We start from the raw sequence: 22,151 nt of genomic DNA on the forward strand, positions 1-22,151 counted from the left end.
AATGTTTAGACTACTCTTCAGGATAAGGTTATTTCCCACAGTCCTACAAGTAGCTGTGACAATGCTGGCTGGAGACTTCTGAATTCCTGTTTTTCTTCTGAGTGTTAATGGTGTAACTTTTTTGATCTTAAGATAGTGAAATGCCCTTGGAGGAATGTATTTTAATATGGCCTACACTAGCACTTCAAATTCTGCCCGCAACAGCCAACAAAATCATGAGACCACATATCCTTACAGAGGAGAACTGAATTTGTTGTCTTCTTCAAAGCTCATCAGACGCTACATTGTGGGATATCATTTTAGATCCATTTTCTGGATTATTGAGACCGTACTGGGAATTCCGTGTTAATTCCAAGACCTTGCTTGCTGTGCACAGGTTTGCTTGCCATCCTCTGTGGTATTCAAAATGCTGTATTTTGTACCAGGACAGCCAAGGGTGTTTGTGCCTGGCGTGACTGACGTGTGGTAATGGAAGTTCCACAGGCCAATGTGGAAGGCCCCGGGAATCCCTGTAACCAGTGGGTAGCTACTGGGTGGCGGTGAGCTTGTCACCGGGTGTGGGTAGGGGTGTGCGGTGTGTGTTTGTGTGCACGAGTACACTCAGACATGCACGTGTGGGGGAGCTGTCCAACTTGGAGAGGAAGGAGGCTACTACTGCATTTGAGAGAGGCCCTGTAGAGAGCTCTGAAGAAAGCAAGAGATCTTTGTGTGTGCCCATGTGAGATAGCAGTTGCTGGTGCAGAACTAGGTCGTGTTCATACTCCTGTGAGATGTTGGCACCTGGCAGTTGTCAGACTCAATCTGTTTATCAGGTGTATCTGAGGCTTGTTTCCACTGGCAAGCACCTGTGATTTCTTATAGAACAGTGAGGATAGTTGAGCTAAGTCTAGAAATCCAAGTTTCTGACAGCCACTTTTCAGGAAGGTTCTTGATAAATTGTGAGGGTTCAGACAGTGTTAAGTAGGCCTTGTCCTGGAACCACAGACCTTACATAAGAAGATGAAAACTAGCTGATAGCTTGTTCAATGGAAACTAGTTATATGGGGACAAGAAGGACCCCATCAGGCAATGCGTAACAGCAGCAAATTGGCATTGAAGCTAGACAAATATAAAACCAGAAAAACTTTGTAAAATTTTAATGATCAGACAAATTAATCACTAAAGCGATTTACTTAAAAACTCTATTGGATCTTCTATCACTGGACATTTCTCATCCAGGATAATGTGCCTGCCCAACAGGCAGATAATAACTCACACAGCCATTCATTCAGAAGAGTCATACAGCTTTTTGTTGCGCAGGAAGAAAAGCTACGTGGCCACAATAGTCCCTTTTGGCAGAAGATCTATACATGAGTAGTGCTGCCGGCCTGCAGCACCATTGTCCATTATCTCCAGCAAAATAGCTCGAACAACATTGCCTTTTCCCTGATGCCGTTAAGCTTATTAGGAGAAGGTGTGGGGAGGACTATGTAACAGCACTAAATTATGGAACCATTTCTGTCCCGTGTAGCCCAGGTTTTTATGTTTTTTTTTGTTGTTTTTTTTTTTTTTTGCTGGTTGACCTTTAGTACCACGTTGCTATTTGTCATAGCCTTTTCACTAAGGACAACACCAGGTTTCGGGAGCATTCCAATGTCCCGTTTGATACATGACAGGACAGTGTGACGGCAACAGTAAGAAAGAGCATATGGTGGTGCTTGGAATTACTTTGAATGCTTTCAGTTGGACAGGACAGGAAATTTTTTTCTTGGTTGTAGTGGGGATCAATTCTGGGTAAGCAGAGATGTGTTATATGTTGATTCTGGAAGACTTTACCATAACTGTAAGCTTAAGAAATAGGTTTGGCACATGCTGCTCTTTGTTACCAAGCTGCTCTGAACAGTTCATTACAGCCCTATTGCACAGAGAGCAGTTTTCCTATTTCCACATGGCTTTGCACACCCTGCTTTACTTCTCTGATGACTCTGTTGCTTGTGCTACACAGATAGGACAGGAAAATTGTATCTCAGCCTGAACAGATTCCTAGCTCTGGATGTTAATAATTCACAGGGCTTTCCGTTATGATATATTCAGACATGACTCATTTGTTACTATGAGTTATGTTGTGGGATCCCATGAGGTTTCTCCTTGGAGTGGAGTATTCTCTGTCTCTTTCAGGATAAGTGTTTTGTTTAGGGACATTGATGCCCTGTGTTCTATTGCTCATAATCAGCTTATTCATCTGTGCACAACTGAAATGCCGATTTCAGGTAACTAGATTTGAGTAAATGTTGTTAATAAATGGGCTGAGTTGAAGGCATTTGCTCAGAGCTCCTCTGCTATAGCATGGTGCAAATCACAAATTTACTTCTTCTAGGAGCTTCAATATGAGTGATAGCTTTATGCATCTCAGCCTTTCCTAGCAGATAGTCTGAACTTTTGCTGCATTAGGGTGCCAGAGAGGACTCGAGCTATCACAGTATAGCTGTCATAAAACAGTGCCCATGGAGAGGCATGGTTTGCTAGCTATCATACCTCAGACATTTTTAAATCTCATCTCCTCAGCGCTCACAGCTCTGAGCAGCATGTTTTTGTTATCTGGGGGAGTATACAAGGACAAACCTTACACAGTGCTTCAAAGCTAGGTTGTGCAATATTAGGTCTTGTGGGTTAAGCCAGCTCTCCGGAAGAGCCTCAGTACCCTGTCACAGGTAGAGCCAGAGCACTAGGGCTGGTCTGGACTTTGCATGCAAGCTCAATGTAAGACAGTAGAAATGTCTGTCTGCTGGAAGGATGCGCTCCTGTGACCAAACAACTTCCATGTGCTAATATTAGCCTGCTCTGGTGTGTATCCTTGTGTTACCTGGAGGGTGTCTGTGTGCTCAGCCTGGTGTATTGCATGCTTGGAGGAGCTCCATTTGGGGATGAAGGTGTGATTTAGCCATGGGGCCCTTTTTTTTTTTATCTTTATCCTTCACTGCTTCTGTATGTTCCCAGTTGGGCTCATTACCATACCGTTATAGGTTTGCACAGTGGCATCCCAGTTATTGTTGAACTGGGTTTTGTGTGAGTGCAGTAAGTTCCATGCACGTAGCACTTCCCTGTGTGCATTTTGCACTGGAACACAAGAATCCCATTAGGCTATGTATAAGGCTTCCCACCTTCCATCTGCTCAGTAAAATGCAAAAGGCTCAGCTGCCTTGGACATGTAAAGGTTAATGGTTGCCTTTCTTTGCAGCAACTTCAGCTGTGCTCTTTTGATTTCTAAATTGCATATTTTGCAGCCCATACGTTTAGCTACCTGGTTATTTTATGGGCTACCATAAAGACAAAGACGATAGGAAGCATTCTGCATCTTCTGGTAGCTGCTATCAGAGAGTGGTTACTTCAGTGTAGCCTTTTATCTGCTGTAATATAATTCAAGCATCCAGGTTGATTATTTCATACTATTTCTCTCACAGTCCATTAGTTTTGGTGTTTTTGTCTAGCTACAGCTACTCATTTCTATAATTGTTGATCTTGCTTGGATTAGGGCACTACATAATACTTAGTTTAAATGGTTTTTACTTGGATTATGTTGTTGCTCCATTGATAGCATAGTTTTTGAAATGCATTTGATGCACTGAAATCGGTTAGCTTCCTTCAGAGCGTGGAGTTTATTTGCAGTAAAGCTTTGCAGGGTCAGTCCTTGCTAAGATGAAGCTGTAAATATTTTATGAGAGTTAGTGAGTAAATAAATTTGAGCATAGCATTAGGTAGCAAAGGAAAGAAAAAATAAAGGGAAATCAAATCTTTCAAAGAAGTTCTGTAGCAGTAATGTGCAATTTCTCATAGGAGTTAGACCACTACGTAACCCTGGCTGTCTCATCATCACTGCAGTTTTTTATTTCTAAGTGAAGAGTTGCAGCCATCCTAGGAATAGAACAGCTGTCTGTAGTGCTGGAGGGCTTTTCTCGGGGGAGCTCTATCGCCTTTGGTTGGGGCTGTTGGCATGCTTTTTTGTCCACTGTGTCAGCTCATCTTGCAGTGACTGTGACCTCTGAATGTGTCCCCAGATTGTGTTCCAGACAGCACAGTAGCAGCTGTCACATCAGCTTGGATGTTCTTACAGACAGGGAATCAAGAGCATGTCTTCTGTTCTCTTATTCTCTTTTGAAGTTTGCTGACAATATTTGTCTCCATCTGTGTAAGTTTTCATCAGATGTGACTCTGAGTTTCTTCCATCTACCGTGCATGCTTTGAGCCCTTTGGGTATAAAAAGAATACCTCACGATATGTTTTCTTTCACCGTCTTGATGTCTACTCTCAGTTTGTACTGACCTGATGCAGGGAGAAACAGACGTAATTCCAGACCTTTTTCTCTGTGTTGTATTATTTACTCCTTTTTGTGTAGTTATTGAGTGTTCTGCTTTGATACAATGCCTAAACACACACATTGGACTTGAGTTAATTCTACATTGCTTCATGTCTGAACCTCAAACACAAACATTTCTTCTTTCTCAGATAATACAGTCACAGGGAAGGAGGTAGCTCTGGAGCATCTGGGCACTGAATGAGTCAGTGCATGGCACTTACACAATATATTTACCCTTTTGCAGTTTTGTGTGTAATCTTGCTCACTGTCAGTCAAGTCAAAAAAGGTACATCTAGTCAGTAAGTGTGTTCTTTGCCACGTAACAATTAAAATCATAAAGATTTTGTTTGCTGATCTCTCCTAAGCGTATCCAAATGTCACTGAAGTCTTTATGGTCTGTGCTTTACAGGCTTTTTGCCTGAAAAATCAGACTTGGCAACTCAGCTTGTATTTTCACCGTTTTATTTTTAAACAACTCCTTACCTAGTACAGTAATATAACGCATTGATAAGCTGAAGAAAGGGTACCAGGATGCTTCTCCCCTTTTTAGATGTCTGCTTTGCTGTTCAGTTAGACACATGCAGAAGACAAAGGAAGAGGTCAGATCCTGTTCTCTGGTTCAGTTGGACAGGAAGGTTTGGCTATTGTAGTGGATTGTCTTTTACAGTCCGTGCAGCATATTGCCCATCCTCTCTTTAGGTACAGAAAACATCTCTTATAGACCGTAATAAAACACACATTTCTGTAAGATCTGCTAAAACCACTGCCACATAACCACATTGCCTAGGGCTCAGCTGCTTTATCATTAAGTAAGTGTGTTTGACAGGTTCTGTGCAATGATGCTGTTCATCATTGCTGCTTAGCTTTAAATTCTCCGCACTTCATTGCGTTACCCATTTCACAAATGACAGGGATCCTTTGTAAATGTGACCAGTACAAGTGGGTCTATGTTGTGTTGCCCCAGGAGCAGCAGCTTTAACTGTTATTAGTAGCAGGTTTTTTTTGGTTGTGTTTTTTTTTAAGACCAGTTTATATGTGCAAAATGACTTTTAAATGGCTGTTTTAGTGGCATACATATTTCATAAATGTGCTGAGCCAAAGGGAAGCACGGAACAATGTAAAGACTTGAAGAGAGCTGCAGGAAAGACCAAGGGAAAATAGCTACTTTATGGTGATCTTCACTTGAATGGTGTTTTATTCAAAAAAGAAGGTTTTTAACCCTAGGGACTGTTGTGCAGCACAGACATGAATCTGAGTAGAGAGCCAAGAGAAAGATCTGTTTGGTGGCTAGAGGCACATGAGGTAACCCGTGGGGTACTGGAGTTGTCGCTCTGTTTTGGTGGGTGTGGGTTTGGGTTTGGGATGGGATGTTTGTCGTTACATGGCAAGGCAGAGTTATACATCCCAGCTGTTCAATTTTCTCCTATATTTGCCATGATACCCTCACCAGGATCTCTTGGCACATGAGTTTCATCTTACAGTTTCTTTCAGTGTTAGAGGCCAAATTGTGCCTTAAGTCTGGCCTGAATCTTCTTGGCGTGTGAGAAGCAGGAGTGACCCGGGGGCACCCTAGCTGCCTCAGCTATCATTGCGGTAGGAATTCTGCTGCTTTTTAAAGCAAAGCAGCGAATCTCTCACACTTCCCATTTGCAACCCATTTATGTGACAGGAGCCATGCTGGCCGATCCTTTTCCACAGAACACAGACTGCTCAGTGTGAATGCTGCATGGAGCTGCTTGCACGCATCGTGGCTTGCCCTGTATAGGTCCGTATATACGGGGCTGGAGGAAATGGTGGGTTTCTTGCATCCTATTCCCTCGTTTTGTGCCTGCACAAGAACAACCACAGTCCTACTCCTTTACATTCAGTGTATATTTAGCACAAAATATCTGAAGCCTCTCCCTGCCGATTTTTTTTTTAGCCTATGAACATAAGCAGACACCTTCGGGACTGATATTTGGCAGTTGCTTTCAAGTGTCTGCACATCTGACCTAGAAAGCAAGAGCGTTTCTCAGTGCGTGCCAGTAACAAAGTCAGAATGGTCCATATTAATTAGAATCATCTGCAATCCTTTTAGCATGTGAGCCTGTGGCATCATTAAGGATTTTTGTGCTTTCATTCCTGAAGGATGGATAGAGTTCAGTCCTCCAGATCTTTGATTATTTTTCTCATTAGCAAGCATCTCCATGCTATAAATTAAAGGAGAAGGGAAGATTGCCATTCCCAGGGTGCTTCATAAAATGCCTTGGAAACCTGAGCCCCAGCTGCAACCAGAAGAAAATAATATTAATGTTTAAAGCCCCACTTAACCATTTAGATTATCAGCTGTAATTATTTTTCTCTATCTTTTTCCAGGCATATCATGCATATATTTAGTCAGATAATCAGATTTTTAGGGGACTAAAACACTAATGCTTTCAGAAAAAAACAGGTCATTTTATTAATCTTTAAAACAACTTACTTGCTAAGGCCAGCTCAGCCTAAACAGAATTTCTCTTGCATAGAATCTCATCTTGATTTAATTAAATTTTGTGAGATTATCTCTTATGTTAAACTGTTTAACGTAGTTAAACTGGTACAGTTTGTGCATGGAGACTTTTTCTTTCTCACTAACCTATTGAAAAGCTCCTCAGAAAATACCCATTCACAATTTTATGTTTAATCTGGAAAAATAAAAAGAGACTCTGAGTAGCTATTTCAGCAACTCCTTTTTTAGGAATTTTCTTCAAGTCCATAAAATGCAAATTCTTGCCACTGGAAAGATTTCACTAAATCCCCAGATCAACGCTTTAATAGTTCAAAAGCAGAATAAGTCTAAGCTGGTCTATTAAAAGTCAGATAATAGTGTCATGAACATTTTTGACATTTTAACTGTTGATGTGAGAAATTCTAGCATTTTGATAACTGTCATACAGTGAGTTCTGTTTTTCAGTTTTCTATTTTGTAGTAAAAGTCTCCTCCTCTTCTGGAAGGATTTTGCTGTTTCTGTTCATACAAATAGGTACAGTATCACAAAATAAATTGTGTAAAGGAAGGAAAGCATCAAGTCTTCTCCTAGCTAGTCAGTTACTCTGACATAAATGTGAAAATTTGCAGCTTTTTTCACCTTCTTCAGTTGAATAATACCAGACAGTACTGTAGCTTCTCGCCTTCCTGTTAGCTGTTTGACACTTCTGAAACGCTACGGATTGTCTTTACTAGGTTTGATTAATAAGCGTAGCCTTGTCTTTTATGGGACAGTTTCCAAAGTTCCCTGAAGTTTTTGAGAAAACTTTCCTTACATACATATGCTTTTGGATTGAAGTGCCCCAATGTGAGTACTGCAGTTCCTTTAAAGCATCTGCAGGACCTGATAACATTTCTGATCATCTGAGTTCTGTTTTGTCGCCTAGACTTATTCTTTGTGTAAAAAAAACAAAATGAAAAATATATTTTTTTAAAGAATTTTCAAAATGCTTCAGGTTTTGCTACACGAAAAAAGCAACTTGTGCCTTCCCCCTCCTGAACATGTTTTTTGTTAATGCACTTTCAAGATGACAGTTCATGCTATCCAGCACTTACAGTAAATCTGTGTGAATTCATAGGCTCAGCAGAAGCTTCTAACTATGTGACCTTTTGTCCTCGCAGATACTGCCTGCTGTTCACAGTGACCCTTCTGGTAAACCAGCATAAATTTCCAGACTAAGATTTCTGTAGCTATAGCATAGAAACTGTGAGAATGACAAGGCTCATTACATTGCCAGGAGATCATATCCTGTAAAGTAGACCTGAATCCAAAGGACAGACCTTAAATATGTGAAATAAGTTCAGCAGATTGGACAAATCTAACTTCTGATTTACTTAGTGGAATTCTATGGAATTGAAATCAACAAGGTGTTTGTACCATTATATATCTACGATTAAAATCACACCAGAATTGTTCATTCTGATTTAACTTTCAGGTGGATTTTGAAAATTATTAAATACAATCAGCAATATAGCCTTGATTTAAGAAGAATGTTGAAATATACACGTTTTAAATGTTACTGTGTCAATTATTTTTTATAAATATACCTAAAAAAAAGGGTTCTTTAAACTCTTGCTCTTCTGAGAAGTGCTACTAAGGTTGCCAGGCAGCTGAAAGACAGTGTTCTGCTCCCAGGGAGGTCGTAGTTGCTCTTTTTATTGGTGAAGACTGGAAGTCTGAGGTGTCAGCCTTCTTGGGAGTGTAAATGAAAACCCAAGTATCTGGCTGATCTCCAACTGCGGTGCCAAACTCCTTGTTCACTGAATGCATTATGGCATTTTATTTTATGATTACCAGCCCAGCTCCGAATACAAGGACCCACAGTGATGTCAGACCATTCTGCTGTACAAGCGTAAGTGAGCGTCTTGTTGAGAGGCACAAACCCTCCCTAAATGCTGATAACCATCTTGCTTATAATGTGCTTCAGAAAACAAGTAGCACAAGGAAGGTATTTTCTTTTTGCCAATCCTTTCAAAGTGGAACAGATCCGCTAAACAGAGCACAGATGGCACCAGAACAGTGGCTTAAATGCAAAACACCAATTGAGGCAAGTGGTACTTTTCCATCTCTGAGTAATAGCTCTGAGTCTTCTTTTTCTTGATGTATTTTGTTTTGGAGACACATTTTAAATGTATGACAAATATCAGAAAGTGAAAATTACAGAGGAGGAAATTAAGGTTACAAAAATCTAGAATGAAAGGAATAAAAACAAACAGCTTATCTATACACATATATTTTCAAACGTGCAGTAATTTCTCACCAATAGTTTTCTGGTTCAGACTTTCTAATTAATCAACAGGAAAGTAGCTTTGGAGAAACTGATTTAGACATAACAAAGCATGTAGAACTCTTTAAGATTTTATAGGTAACTAATTATGCAGCCTTAAATTCATTCTGGCAATATTCAGACCTTGGGAAAAAAAAGGTCTGGATACATGATAGATTACATTAAACTTGCAAATAATACTGGATTGTAATTTAGATGAAAATATTTGGTATCATATTGAAAAAATGCATTTAAACATGTCTAAACCCTAGTATTTTACTGGTGATTTTATAATAAAATCTCACAATTGCTGAATCCAGTATTTTTAAGAATATATGAGTTGGGTGGAACCTCTTTAGTATATTATCCACATACAGATGCACAGTCCTTAATGTAAGCAGTTCTGAATCTTGTGGAAATTGTGATCTAGGCCTGTATTTTAAGCATGGGGCTCACCTTTGCATCAAAGTAAAAAACAAGAGTCTTTTTATTCCTTACTAGTTAGGACTTTTGCCTAAAGCACTATTTTTTTTTGACTGCTTTATTTCCTTCACTTTCTTCACTTTTTTCTTCACTTTTTTCTACTTCACTTTTTTGCAAGTTGCATTTGAAGTCAGAATAAAAGAAAGCAAGAACTCGGTGGAACACTGCAGGCTTTCAAATAGCTCTCCTATCAGAGCAGATAGCATCTTGACTCTTCGGCACGTGCTGTCAGCAGGAGGATGAAAGGGAAGAGCACGGAATCACACCACCCCAGAACTGGAAGGCTGAGGTTGGAAGGCACCTCTGGACAGTGGAACCCCTCTGCTCAGAGCAGGGTCACCCAGAACAGGTTGCTCAGGCCATGTGATTCCCCTCAGCTTCGTATCATCTGCAGACGTGCTGAGAGTGCACTTTGCTCTGTCCAATAGGTAATTAATTAACATGTTTAACAGAATTGGACTCAGACTTCATCTCAGCGTACTCCACTAGTGACTGGCCTGTAGCTGGACATTGTGCTGCTGACTGCAGCCTTGTGAGCACGGCAGTTCAGCCAGTTTTCAATCTACTCAGTGTCCACTTATCTAGTCCATACTTCATCGGTTTGTCTATGGGGATAGTATGCGAAGAGGTATCAAAAACCCTACTAAACTTGAGAGAAACAGTATTCACTGTTCTCCATCAAACTAGTCATTTTGTAGATGGGTTTCTGGTTGGTTAAGCACATTTTCCCCTTCATAAATCCATGCTGACTACTCCCAATCACCTTCTCCTCCACCACGTGCTTAAAAATATCTTCCAGGAGGATTTGCTCCTTCACCCTACCAGGGACCGAGATGGGGCTGGCTGGCCTGTAGATCCCCGCATCCTCTTTCAAACACAAGTTAGATACACTCACGGTCCCACCATCAGTGGCCAGGGGAAGGACAGTTTATTGAGAATGGGGTGGCGGAGAGGAAAGATACCCGTGCTGCTCCACTGTGGGGGTATAACGTAGATATTTCAGTGGGTTGGTCACCCACCCCAGTTAGTCGGCCTTTCTTCCCAGACTCCCTGTGGACAGCCACCTCTGACACTGACTCACGGTTGGAGTCTAGGTTGGGTACTCAGAACTCGCATATGGAGCAACCTCCCGTCTTTCTGCTCCTGTGTAGGAAGCCGGTGATGACTTGTTTTCCTGCTAGAGCATTTCCTTCAGGTGTGTGAAGAAAGACAGGGGTATAAATACCCCTGCTACCTTGGACAGGGAAAGTGGCAATAGTCATTTCTTCCCAACATTCATATAATTTTAGAAGCATTACTCTAGTAAGCAAAGGCTGTTTGAGACTTGATATGCTGTGAGTGACTCCCCCTTCATTTTTTTGTCTCTCAGCTTGGGAACAGTCTGTGTTTTGCTTAATGGGATTGGCCTCTGATCTATGAAAACATCCGTGCAGTTCAATCTGTGGAGCCATGGCACACTCCTTCACAGTATTTTGGGGTTAGAAGGGCACAGTTATTCTCCACACAAGGGATCATTTTAGGATGTTGCTGTTAGTGCAAAGGAAGATGCTGGATCTGGGATCTGTCCCGTCTAATGGTGTTTCATTAGAGAATGAAGTGTATCACCTAGTAGTACCTGGTGATAGGAGATGCTGTAACGTGGCATTTATTTTTCTCCGGTTCTGCTTGAAGGAATGATTTGCAATGCAGCAAAGAGATTTCTACCCTGCAAGAGGCCCCTTGGAAAAGCAGGGTTTGCTGTTATTTCTGTGAGTAGCCTTTTTCAAAAGCACGAATTTTCAGGCCTGGCTGCTCTTGACCTGGGAAGGGGAAGTGGGGGGAGAAGAGAAGTCATGCAGAACACATGTTCTGCAGCATCAGCAACAGATGAGGGAGGATTTGATTTTAGCTTCAGGGAAGAAGAGTCAGAACAAAGCTGTCAGCATGCTGGATTAGGGCATTTACCAGAGCTGAGTTGTACCACAATCTGACCATAACTCAGGGTATTAAATATCCTTTCATTATGATGTTTTAATAAGTGTATGTGTTGGCACTGATGCCTTACATGTTTCATATACCATCATTAAGGCCAGATCCAAAGTTTTTTAAATCATCTGAGAAGTTCTCACAAATTTCAGACAGATGATAAAAGTGATGCTTCATTAATGCATTGTGAGGTTGGGAATTTTCTAAAAGAGTTCAAATGTTTTATTTGTAGTTTATTTGTTTTAGCCTTTTCCACATTTTTAATCTACATAAACAACATGATGCAGTTAGAATAAAACAGTCTGGAAGTAAGGTTCCACAGGGCACTCTAACACATGGCAGAGTGTCTGCTTTTCCTTTGTAGTAATAATACAGAAAAGGGAATGCTTCTGTTCGAATTCCTTTTACTTCCTTAAATTTTGCAATAGCTCCCATCTTAGAATTCTGCTCTGAATATCTCCCTAAGGCTGTGGACATGAATTCAGAACAGAGAAATGTAACAAGTTGCTTTACCATCTAACCTTTTCTTAAATGTGTGACATCTTGGTCTCTTTCTCCCCTTGCTTTCTTCCTGCAGGTTTTTCCCTTACTGACTGGGGAGAAAGAAGATGCATTGCATCAAAACGAGCTAGTACTTTTTCAGTACAAATAACTGAAACAGCACCAGCATCTAAGAATGCTGTCCTAAGTTCCTGAATTACTGAGATCATAATACATAGCAAATAGAGAATACTAAAATAGAGGATTTAAAGGAATGAAAGCAGAACATTTTAAAGAGAGGTAATAACACCTCTACCTTGTCTACTTAGTGCAAGATCTTAAAGTCCTTTTTCCCTTCATGCTGCTTTAGAACAATCTGTTATTTGATAATAATTTTTTATCCTACGATCACTCAAGGGCAGTCGTTGTTCACCAAACGTGTGGAAGGAAGATTGATAGCAGGGCTATTGTTTGTCACTGCGTGGGAGACTTATGTAGCAACCAGCTTTTAAACAATGGGTAGTTCTCATTAAAACAGTGTCTCTGCTTTCTGGGTGATGGGAACAGCCTGATCTGGCTTAGTCCTGGCTGGGACTCTCATGACCAGTGAGTTTCCTTCTGTGGAGTTTCCAGGGTCTCTTCCCATGCCATGTGCACTCAATTCACCTGAAGAAGGAGGCTCAACTCAAGTGGACTCCAGGAGATTTGTGGAAGGACAGTAAAGTGCGAGGGAGCACTGCTTTTAGCTGCTGTCTAATGCTCAAGTCTCTTTTCCCCATTAAAACGTGGCAAAATGTTTTAGATTTCTTCTACATAGACCTGTGCCAAAATCCATTCAGTCTGTTCAAGGGGACTGTCCCCAAATTATGCTCACCCATACTGAATGGGAGAGCCTGTGCCTGACCGCTGAGCTACCAGTCAAACAGTTCTCCTAGGCCCATGCACTCGTCTTTGGGGTCTGCAATGTTATTCCCTCTGCCCCTATCTGTGGGTGGCTAAAGTCCCAAAGCCAAAATCAGGTTTCACATATGAGGAAGAAAGAAAAAAGAGCAATAATATGTAATCCTTTTCTTCATGAAGAACTATCTTGGGACAGAACTCGTGCACTAGATTTGAAAAAGGTTAGCACTGATTTTTCACCCAGACCCAATGGCATTTCACAATCCCCATTGAGAACTGTCTGCAGGAGAACACGCAGGTAATGTAATGCTCATCCAAACGATCAGGGAATGTCACACAGTCTGCTCATCACAAACAGATTAGCTTTACTTTCCTAGTCCAGGTGACAGCACAGGCTAGTTAACAGCATCTTTGTGTTGCTAGTCTATCAAGAATCTGTTTCTTCTCTGGTGTTACTGCCATGGGAACTGGCTATATTGTAGGTCCATATTACATCTCTACTGTTTGCTCACTTTCATTTTGATCTGCAGACATTCTTCAGGCAGCAGGAGGAGGCAAAAGACAAACCAGTCTCGTTCCTTGAAGCATGTAGTTGCTCCCTGATGTAAGCGTAGCCACTTGCATCGTGTCTCCTAGGGCAAGACTTGGGACCTGAAGATCTGCTACCTGCGGCCTCAGTTTTTGCAATGAAGTTGTTCAGCCAAGCTTGAGAGGACAACACAGCAGATCACTTCCTTACCTATTTTTCAAGCCTTTGCAAGTGGTAGCATGATACAGGAAAAAAAAAAAAAAAAAAAAAAGTACAACTTGGAGTACAAATCTAAGATTTTTTTTGGATTTTTTTTTTTTTGGACTAGGGGTTGAATGCATTTCTTTGTATTGAAAATTCCCACAATAAGTATAGCTGTGCTCATATTTGGGGGATTTGAGTGCTGTCTTGAGTGTGTGAGATCTCTAAATCTATTTTGTTCAGGCAGCCAGTTGAGTGTGAGGTAAATGTGCCCTCTTGTAACTTGGTCTGGATCCTCAGAGGTGGACTGTAAGGTCTGTGTCTTTGCAGAGACCTGTTGCAAGCTCTTGTTGTAATCATTTGCTAATGGGGTTTTTCTGATGCAATAGTCTTTATTAGTCTTCCCTTGGGAAATTTTGTACATTTGGAAATGGGTGGAGGGGGGAAATAACTGAAATGAGTTATATATATTTTCTTGTAACTGTTTGGAAAGCCTGTATAAGTAGTCCCTGGGCAGCTATAACATTAGAAATGGGCATATGCATAGTGAGTCCTACTGCATGTTACTGACCTTGGTGACATTACAAGGCATTTTCACACAGCGTTTTTAATGGTGTATATGTAATGCATTAGACACTGATGCTTTCGCATTGCATCAGGCATTTAGATCTTTATGTCCACTTACCTTTCTGCCGTACTTGAGCTACAGTCAAGTTGGAGGGAAAATCGTCTGTTTTTTATTACTGTATTGTTTTATCTCTGACCCTTTTGTAATGCCGTTTCATTTTAGAGGAGTCTTTCTGTATCATCGTAGAGTCTTTAATGCCAATACACATCACTATTGGTCATAATAACTTAAGGGGAATAAGTACCCTTACAGTGCATGTAATGCAGGCACCTTTTCATTACAGTTCTTCATTCTTTTTGTACACGCAGGGTGTTGAGACAGATTGATTATCTTTCACTCTGACACGACGGAGTGAATCACATGCCCTTGTCTGCCTCTCTAGAGTGAGTTAACATCGGTAATAGAATGGGTGCGTTTACTGAGTATAGGAGGTGGCAAAATTGTATGGCTCTGTGAGATCTACTTCTAATCTAATTCAATAACTTTTTAGTTTATATGAATAATTCATTGGCAGAGGTTGCTACTGTTGCAGAAGGGCTTGTGTAGATTAAACATGGCTGGTTATACGGCTGGGTTTAGCTGGCTGTGATGAAAGTATATTCTCTGTATCAAAATACTACTCAAAAGAAATGAGTGGAGTTTTGAATTTTGAGGACTATCATTATCTACTGCATAGACACGACTTGCTTGCTTTAGTGTGGGAGTGCTTTCCTTTGCTTTAGCCTCTGCTAGTGAGTACAATGCATAATCTAGTGTTCGTATCACAGAACAACATGGCCAGGAGCCAAACTTGTATTCCTGATGCTGTCATGGACAGTTCTCTTGCATATGATGTATGGCTTCATTAGGGAGGAAAAACAAAGTAAAATAAAAAAAAAAAGAGTAGGCATTTTTGAAAAATTCTTGAAATTTTTGAAAATCTTCTGTGACAGTTCCACATGTCCATAGTCCATTAAGAGACTGCCATCATCTGATTTCTCCAGATCTCCCAGATTTCTCCCTCTCCCCCAGAATTTTTATGTAGGTGAAAAGAAGAGGAATGTGTTTATTTGTCCCAGGTGCCTCCATAATGTGTCAGAGCTGGTGTCAGTGTGCCATTTGTTTGTGTTGTTTGTGCCCACAGCACTCTTTACAGGATGGCTTACAGTCAGTCTTAGGAGCATATGAAGGGCTAGACTGCTCTTCAGTGGAACTCATGGCAAGTGTTCAATCCATTTTATCAAACAAACATGATTACAATAAATTTTGCCTTCAAATTGTACATGCTGAGTGCATCAACCATAACTGGAGGGTTAGAAGTCTTCCAGAAAAAAAGAAAAAATATTTGTTTTATTAATTAAAATCTGAAAAGAAACCCAGCTTCTTCCCTTTTGTTTACAGATACTATGTAATTTTAATAGCCCTGTCATAGGCTAGTAGCAAACCTTGTCTGACATACTGTGGCTCTCCCTTGCACTTGGAGGTTGAATGTTCTACATACGGCATGTAACTAATGAGATGGGGTTTTGTTCATCCTTTCAGTTAATTCTGTGTGTTCTTTTTTTCCCCCCGTTGTGCTGCACGGCTGATTACCACCCTAGGACCTTGCAATGGGACACAGACCCCTCAGTGCTGCAACTCCAGTCTGACTCTGAACTTGGGTATATGTCAGCTCTTTTTGTTATTAATTTATCATTTCTTTGCAAGAATTATGTTGCAAATGCTTCCCAGTTGAGCTGTTTTTTATGTGATTTTCATTTGCTTTGTGGACTCAAAAAGACCTTAATTTAAGTTTCTTTTCTTTACTTTAATCAGTAAAAGCTTCAGCAAAGATATATTTGTGGAAAAAAAAAATAACTCTTTAAAGAAGCTCATGAAAATATAAGCTGCCGTTTCTGTTGCCTGAAGCACAATACAAATAACTATTTCATTACAGATGAAATGTTATTATTGTGGCACTTTAATGTGCATGTACAGTTACACTGCACTTGTTTGTACCTGTTGATTCAGACATTTCTTTCTGAATCATTTGCAAGGTACTTTTGCCTCCTCCTTCCTGTCTTTGGCATAGTTTTGTTGTTTCCATATGCAATATCAATTTTCCCCCTTTCCTGAGGAGCTGTATATGCATTTATAATTGTGCACTTAAATATGATCATAGTCCAAGGGTAAATGCCATATTAGTTGAGTTGAGGTCAATCAAACATTTCCTACTTACACTAGGGCTAACATTATTATTCTCCAGTTTGGGATGGAACTTCTCTACCCCAAGCATCTGGAAAAGTTAGTTACTTTAGATAGCAGAACCTAGCTGATGCAGTTAACCGAGTGTACCAAACATTTATGTTTTAAAAGATCACTATATTAAAGAACAAAAGTTCATGTTTGTTATGAATGTAGTATAGCATCATCAAGAAAAGCCTGATAGCATCAACAGTTTCTCTCTTACCTACTGTGGGCAATCAAGGAAAATCAGAAACAACAGCTTTCCTCTGGACTTAGCTAATGTCAGCACTGTGTTATTGCTGATACTCCAAGTACATAAGTATGGCTAGATAACTACAAAAAATATGCTTATACAAGTTTCTGAATCTGGATCACCTGTATGATCACTGAAGTTATTAGATCGCATTGGCAAGTGAAAATGCTCTTTATTAGCATCTCAGACTGAATTTTACAGTCTCTTCCAGATGAGAAAATTGGTTACTCTATTTTCAAGGTAAGAAGTAGCAAAAGGAGAGAAAATTAATAGTACAGGAAAAACAGCAAGACTTGAAGATATGAAATGTCTACCTGCAGACATATTTAGGATAAATTGTTCCTCTAAAAAGGAAAGGTAATGGTCCCTCAAGTTCTTCAGAACTTGAGTCATAAGCAAAACCATATCTCTGTGCTGAAGAAGTTGTTCCACCTGTGAACTTACAGGCTTTGCTGTCTGCATCTCCAAGTGAGCATCTTATGCTTCTACTAGTTCTTGGTGTTTTCTCTCCAACAATTCGTGTGAAATTAACTCACCATTCTCTAGGCTTCAAAAAAACACAAAGATTTTCCTTTAATTATTGATTGACAGTGCTCTCAGATGCAGTTAGGGATGCTAGGACTGTTCACCAGGAAGGAAGATCAGAATTATCCAGAGGGCTTTCTAGGCAGGCTTTCTCCACACCCAGAACTGTTATGTTTGTTATTTCCACCTGAGTGTGGCTTCAAATAGATCCAGCTTCTGCAACATCACCTGGATCATATGAAAAAGGAAGAATTTCTCAAGCTGTTATAGCATACAGAAATGTTTTAGAAATCTCAACTGCCCTTTCCCAGAAGTTTGGATTTAAAGATGAGCACTCCCAGAAGCAAGGTTCCTCAAATGGCTGTGCAAGGCAAGGTGGTTTGACACATGTAAAGATAAGCCTGTGTACAGCCACAGGACTTCAATCTTCTAGAAGCAGTCAGTGCAAAGACAGAAAAGGATGCCAAAGAGTGAACCCACAGGTATATTCTATGAGTAGTCCTGTCCCTTTTGAAAGAAAACTTCAAAACTGAGGCAGAGTTAGACAGAGAACCACACTTTCCTCTGGTGTCACGAGACTAGACAGAAAAATATCAATACAAAAGAAATCCTGCAGTCAACATGCAAATGATGTGTTTAGCTAAATCCTTCCAGCAGATACATCTTTGTTCTCCAGTGGACAGAGGAACCAGTTTTAATGTATAGGCTTTAGATACTGTCTTCCTACTGACGCAGTTTTGAAAGGAGTCCTTCAAAGTTTATGGGCTCTCTAGGTTGAATATTCAGCAAACTGTAAATGAAAAGAATCATGAGCAATCCATACAAAAAGTATGGATGGGAAATGGAAATAAGACATTTTAATGCTGCCCTAAGAAGAATTAGAGACTAGAACATTGTAGCCCATGTTTGAGAGAGTCCATGTACTGAAAGATGTTTCAGTTGTCCCTAAGTGCTTGAGAACAAGAGTTAGGACAACATTTAGTTAGATAAGAACCATTGCAGGTTGATCATCATGGGCAAAAAAGAAGAGATGACGTTCCTTCAGGTGAAGAGCTCCCCGCCTTCACCAGTAATTACCAGGATATGAGTGACTCTGTACATTTGTACAACCATCAGCAATTACAGAATTATAAATGTTTGAGGTGAAACATTCAACATATTCTCTCAGCACAGTGTTCTGGGTTAGTTGTAGCTCACACCCTGGTTAACAGCCTACGCAGAAGCTAACCCAACTAGCAGTGACATCCAGCTCTCCGGTAGGAGCAATATTCCCCCATCCCCAGTCAGTCAAGGAGACAGGGAATGACCTCATGTGAAACTGTTGTTAGAATTAGCTGAGATTCTATTTAGGCCTAGATTAAACACATAATTAGAGCTGATACTTAACCAGTGAAGAAGCTCCTTTGATGAAGGAGGCTTAAGAATCTCAGTAAATGGAATCAGTGGTTTGGGGGCACTGGAGGACTGATTTTGAAGGGATGTCTGACCGACCAAGTAGGCAACAGAGATTTTCCATCTGGTGTTGAAGGACAGAAAAGCATTTTGCTGGGTTGGGTATTTATTGAAGCTTGAATTCATACAAACCCCTAGTTAAATCAGCTACAAAAACGTAGCAGTACTAAAACATTTGTTAGCTGTTACAGATTCTTGAAGTGTAACACAAGCTGCAGAAGTTTTTCTGCCCCACCCTGGAGGATTTTCAGACAACCATTGCTTTTGTTCATATTGTAAAGTCACAGATGTTTGTAAGGAGGGTGACTTGTTATTTTTTCCTTTTAAAAGAAGATGCTCAGAGCTGTAACAACTATTACTACTCTAATTGTTTGTGATATAGCTGATTCATGCTGATTACCCATTGAATCAAATTGCATTCAGCTCAATAAAAACTCAGCCAGTAAACCAGATTAGAAAAATATATAGCTGACATAGCACTAACCAGATTAAGAGTTCAGTAGGTGTCATCCAATGATGACAATTTCCTTTTAGAGACTCATTTACTTTCAGACATCAATCTTAACTGAATACCTAAAGCACTGTAAATGAATTAGATTTTTAAAAAAACAACTTTGACCTCCGTTCTTCTCACAGTCTGGAAGACAGAGGATATGGATAATGTGTATGAATTCACTGCTTTTCCAAATTGCTCTTTTTAATAACATGGCTGTTCAGAAACACTGTGTCCATTAATTTATCTCCTGTAAATGTGTAGTCATGCTTGCACGTGTAGATCTAGGCAACTGGACTTATTTACTAGATCCATTTATTATTTGCATATTTTTTTGTCTGCTCAAAGTTGGCATTTTTTCCAGTAAAACATTTGCAAGCAAATCTTTGTTTATTCTTCCCTCCCTACAGAGAGTCAAATAATATTCAGGAAACAAATTAATTTCCCCACCACCACCACCACCACCATTGAGTGAACTGTGTATGACTAAAAGTGTTCATGATCCTGTTCAGCTGGCTCTCTTCTTCTTACCCAGTCACACTGTTATTTGGCTTTACTGATATGGTTCATATGGCTTATTTAAAGTTAGGGAAGTAGAAAAAGAAGGCTATACTTGACCTATTCCAGGTGCATCTTAGAGCTTGCGTTAGAACTCTAATGATCACAAACCGACAGCAAATCCACTGCTGATAACTCCTATGGAAGGGAGAATCTCCTTTATGGAAATTGCTCGCCCTGCTCTATTACTGCTCTCAGGTGGACATCTAACACTCCTAATCCAGCCTATTTTACAGCTACGGTGTCTCTTCCACTGTTGGGTATCTCAGACTAAGGATTAAATCTCTTGAACAGGCAGAACATTGTAATAATAATAGTATGAAAGAGGAGACTGTTCTGTTGCATGTTACAAGGGACATGAGCAGGTCATTTCTCCCATTTACAGTCCCTCTCAGCAGCACGATCTAGGTCCAGAGGTGTTTAGTAACTATATTTTATTATGGCAAATGGTTACCAGGTTAATTTTCTTCACTGTAATTAGGTGCTTCTCATACATAGTGCATTGTGTTTCATCTTAGCAAACACTGAAGTATTTTTTTTATCCTGTTCGTAAAAGCAAACACTTTTGTTCCTGCTACTGATTTACACTTAACATTAACCTTTTGATGTCATGTATTCCATCTTAGACGCAGACTGCACAAACTAGGGGTGTCAAAGATTACCCAGGTTGATTTCTTACCTCGGGAGGTGGTATCCTACTCCAAGGAGACCCAAACACCTCTTGCCACACATCAATCTGAAGGTAAGATGCTTCCTATTTTTTTTTCAAAAGCATTTTCTTAGAAAATAAGTATTCAAGTAAGACTAAAAGAATGTAAGAAAAATAATACTAAATCATAATATAGCTACTTACCACATATTTTCTGCAAGCCAGGTATTGTTTATGTGATTAATGGCTGTTCTAGTGAGAATAATTATAATAATGACTTTAAATTCAGGTGGAACCAAACTGCTTCTGGCTTACAATGAGTTGTGCTTAGATAACAGTATAATGAGAACATATTTTCAAATAAATCATTATGAATATAATTAAAACAGTGCTTTATCCCACTTTTTGCTTTCTCAAGGAAATTATTCATTCTGTGCTTTGTAAAGAGGCAGTGATGGAGAGTTGCCCTCATATATTTGGCGAGTTTAATTGTGTCCCCCTCCAGCAGGTTAATCCTAAGAGAAGTTAGTTTAGCTGCATATGCTAAAAAAGGAAGCTTATTTACTTTGTGGACAGTCCTGCTTTCTTTCTGCTGACGGCTGTATTATCTGTACTCCTGGAGCTGTTAATTAACTGTTTGTCTTTCCTGTTGACAAATAAACATGGAGGAGTTAGTAAGAGAGTACTGTACTTTAAAACTATATGCTTGCTAGTGTTGTGCTACAGAAAACTGATTGCAGGTAAATCGAAACCATTTAAACTGAATATGAAACTAGAAATTAACCCGACATAATTTACGTGCTATTACAGTCAGGTAGAAAAAGAAAAACTGAAGAGAGTCTTGGTTATATTTTTTGCTGAAGTTACTGTCAGGTAAGGTAGAGGGATAAACACAGTCAGCTTTTCTTCCGCAACTGGGTTTCCATTTCTGCCTCTGAGAGACTAGAAATGAAGACTCCTGAGTTAGATACAGATTCTGCTTTCCCAGACCACAAGTTTACCTTGGTAATCTGTTGTCTGAAATAGTGCTTTCATTTCACCCAGTTGCTTAGATGCAGCTTCATGAGCAGCACGTCCTGACAGCTTTGCCTTCTCAGAGGGAGAGGCTGCCTCAGAAGCCTCCCTAGTTCAGTCCAGCTCATTCCTGCTTGTCTGTCTGAGGGCTGCTGAAGCCCAGAGTGGATGGGGTTTGTCACTGACCAGTGTGTTCTCAACCCTGGGACACGATCATGGAGTCATCGTTAGGAAAGATGGAGAAGATGCTCAGACGTACCTACCTGCTTTTCTGAACGGGCCAACCTCTCATGAGGAAGCAATTTCTTCCATTAACTTATTCTTGGACAGTAAAACTTTTTTTCCAAGGAGTTCTTCAACTATTTCAAAATCCTTTTTTTGAATGGACAAGAGGCCAACCTTCTACCCTTCAAGGGAAAATAAACAAAACAAAACAAAACAAAAGTATATTGCTGTGAAAGGTCAAATGGTGATAGGTGTTTTTAGTGACTGGAGTTATAACCTTTCATATGCTCCGTGTTGTCACAGTCAAGGAAACTACATCAACCAAAGAGAAGTTTTAATGTTTAAACATAGCAAAAGTATTACTGAATCACTTCTCTCACATGAATGGGTGAGAAAGTTGAACTTACCTCCTTTCCAATCTGCCGCTAGGGAGTTCTCCATGAATAAACTGGACAAATGGAATATCACCATGCATCAGTAAAGAAG

General features: G+C 40.0%; 1 protein-coding gene across 15 annotated transcripts in view; it reads left to right on the plus strand.

Moving 5' to 3' along the window:
- The window catches only part of DYNC1I1 (dynein cytoplasmic 1 intermediate chain 1), a 190,981-nt gene that overhangs the window by 22,425 nt on the left and 146,405 nt on the right, over positions 1-22,151 (plus strand). For 11 of the 15 annotated variants that reach the window (XR_013947359.1, XR_013947360.1, XR_013947361.1 and 8 more), the window contains exons 6-7: positions 15,872-15,931; positions 20,404-20,519. Coding sequence is in view for 8 of the 15 variants with exons in the window: in XM_080582185.1 (XP_080438311.1) it covers positions 15,872-15,931; positions 20,404-20,519 (176 nt within the window). In the remaining 7 variants the exon portion in view is untranslated. The remainder of the gene's footprint in view (positions 1-15,871; positions 15,932-20,403; positions 20,520-22,151) is intronic. The other 4 variants (XR_013947362.1, XR_013947364.1, XM_080582179.1 and 1 more) reach the window with 1 other exon arrangement.

The sequence above is a fragment of the Anser brachyrhynchus genome (genome assembly GCF_964034855.1).
Source record: "Anser brachyrhynchus genome assembly, chromosome: 2".
Taxonomy (NCBI): domain Eukaryota; kingdom Metazoa; phylum Chordata; class Aves; order Anseriformes; family Anatidae; genus Anser; species Anser brachyrhynchus.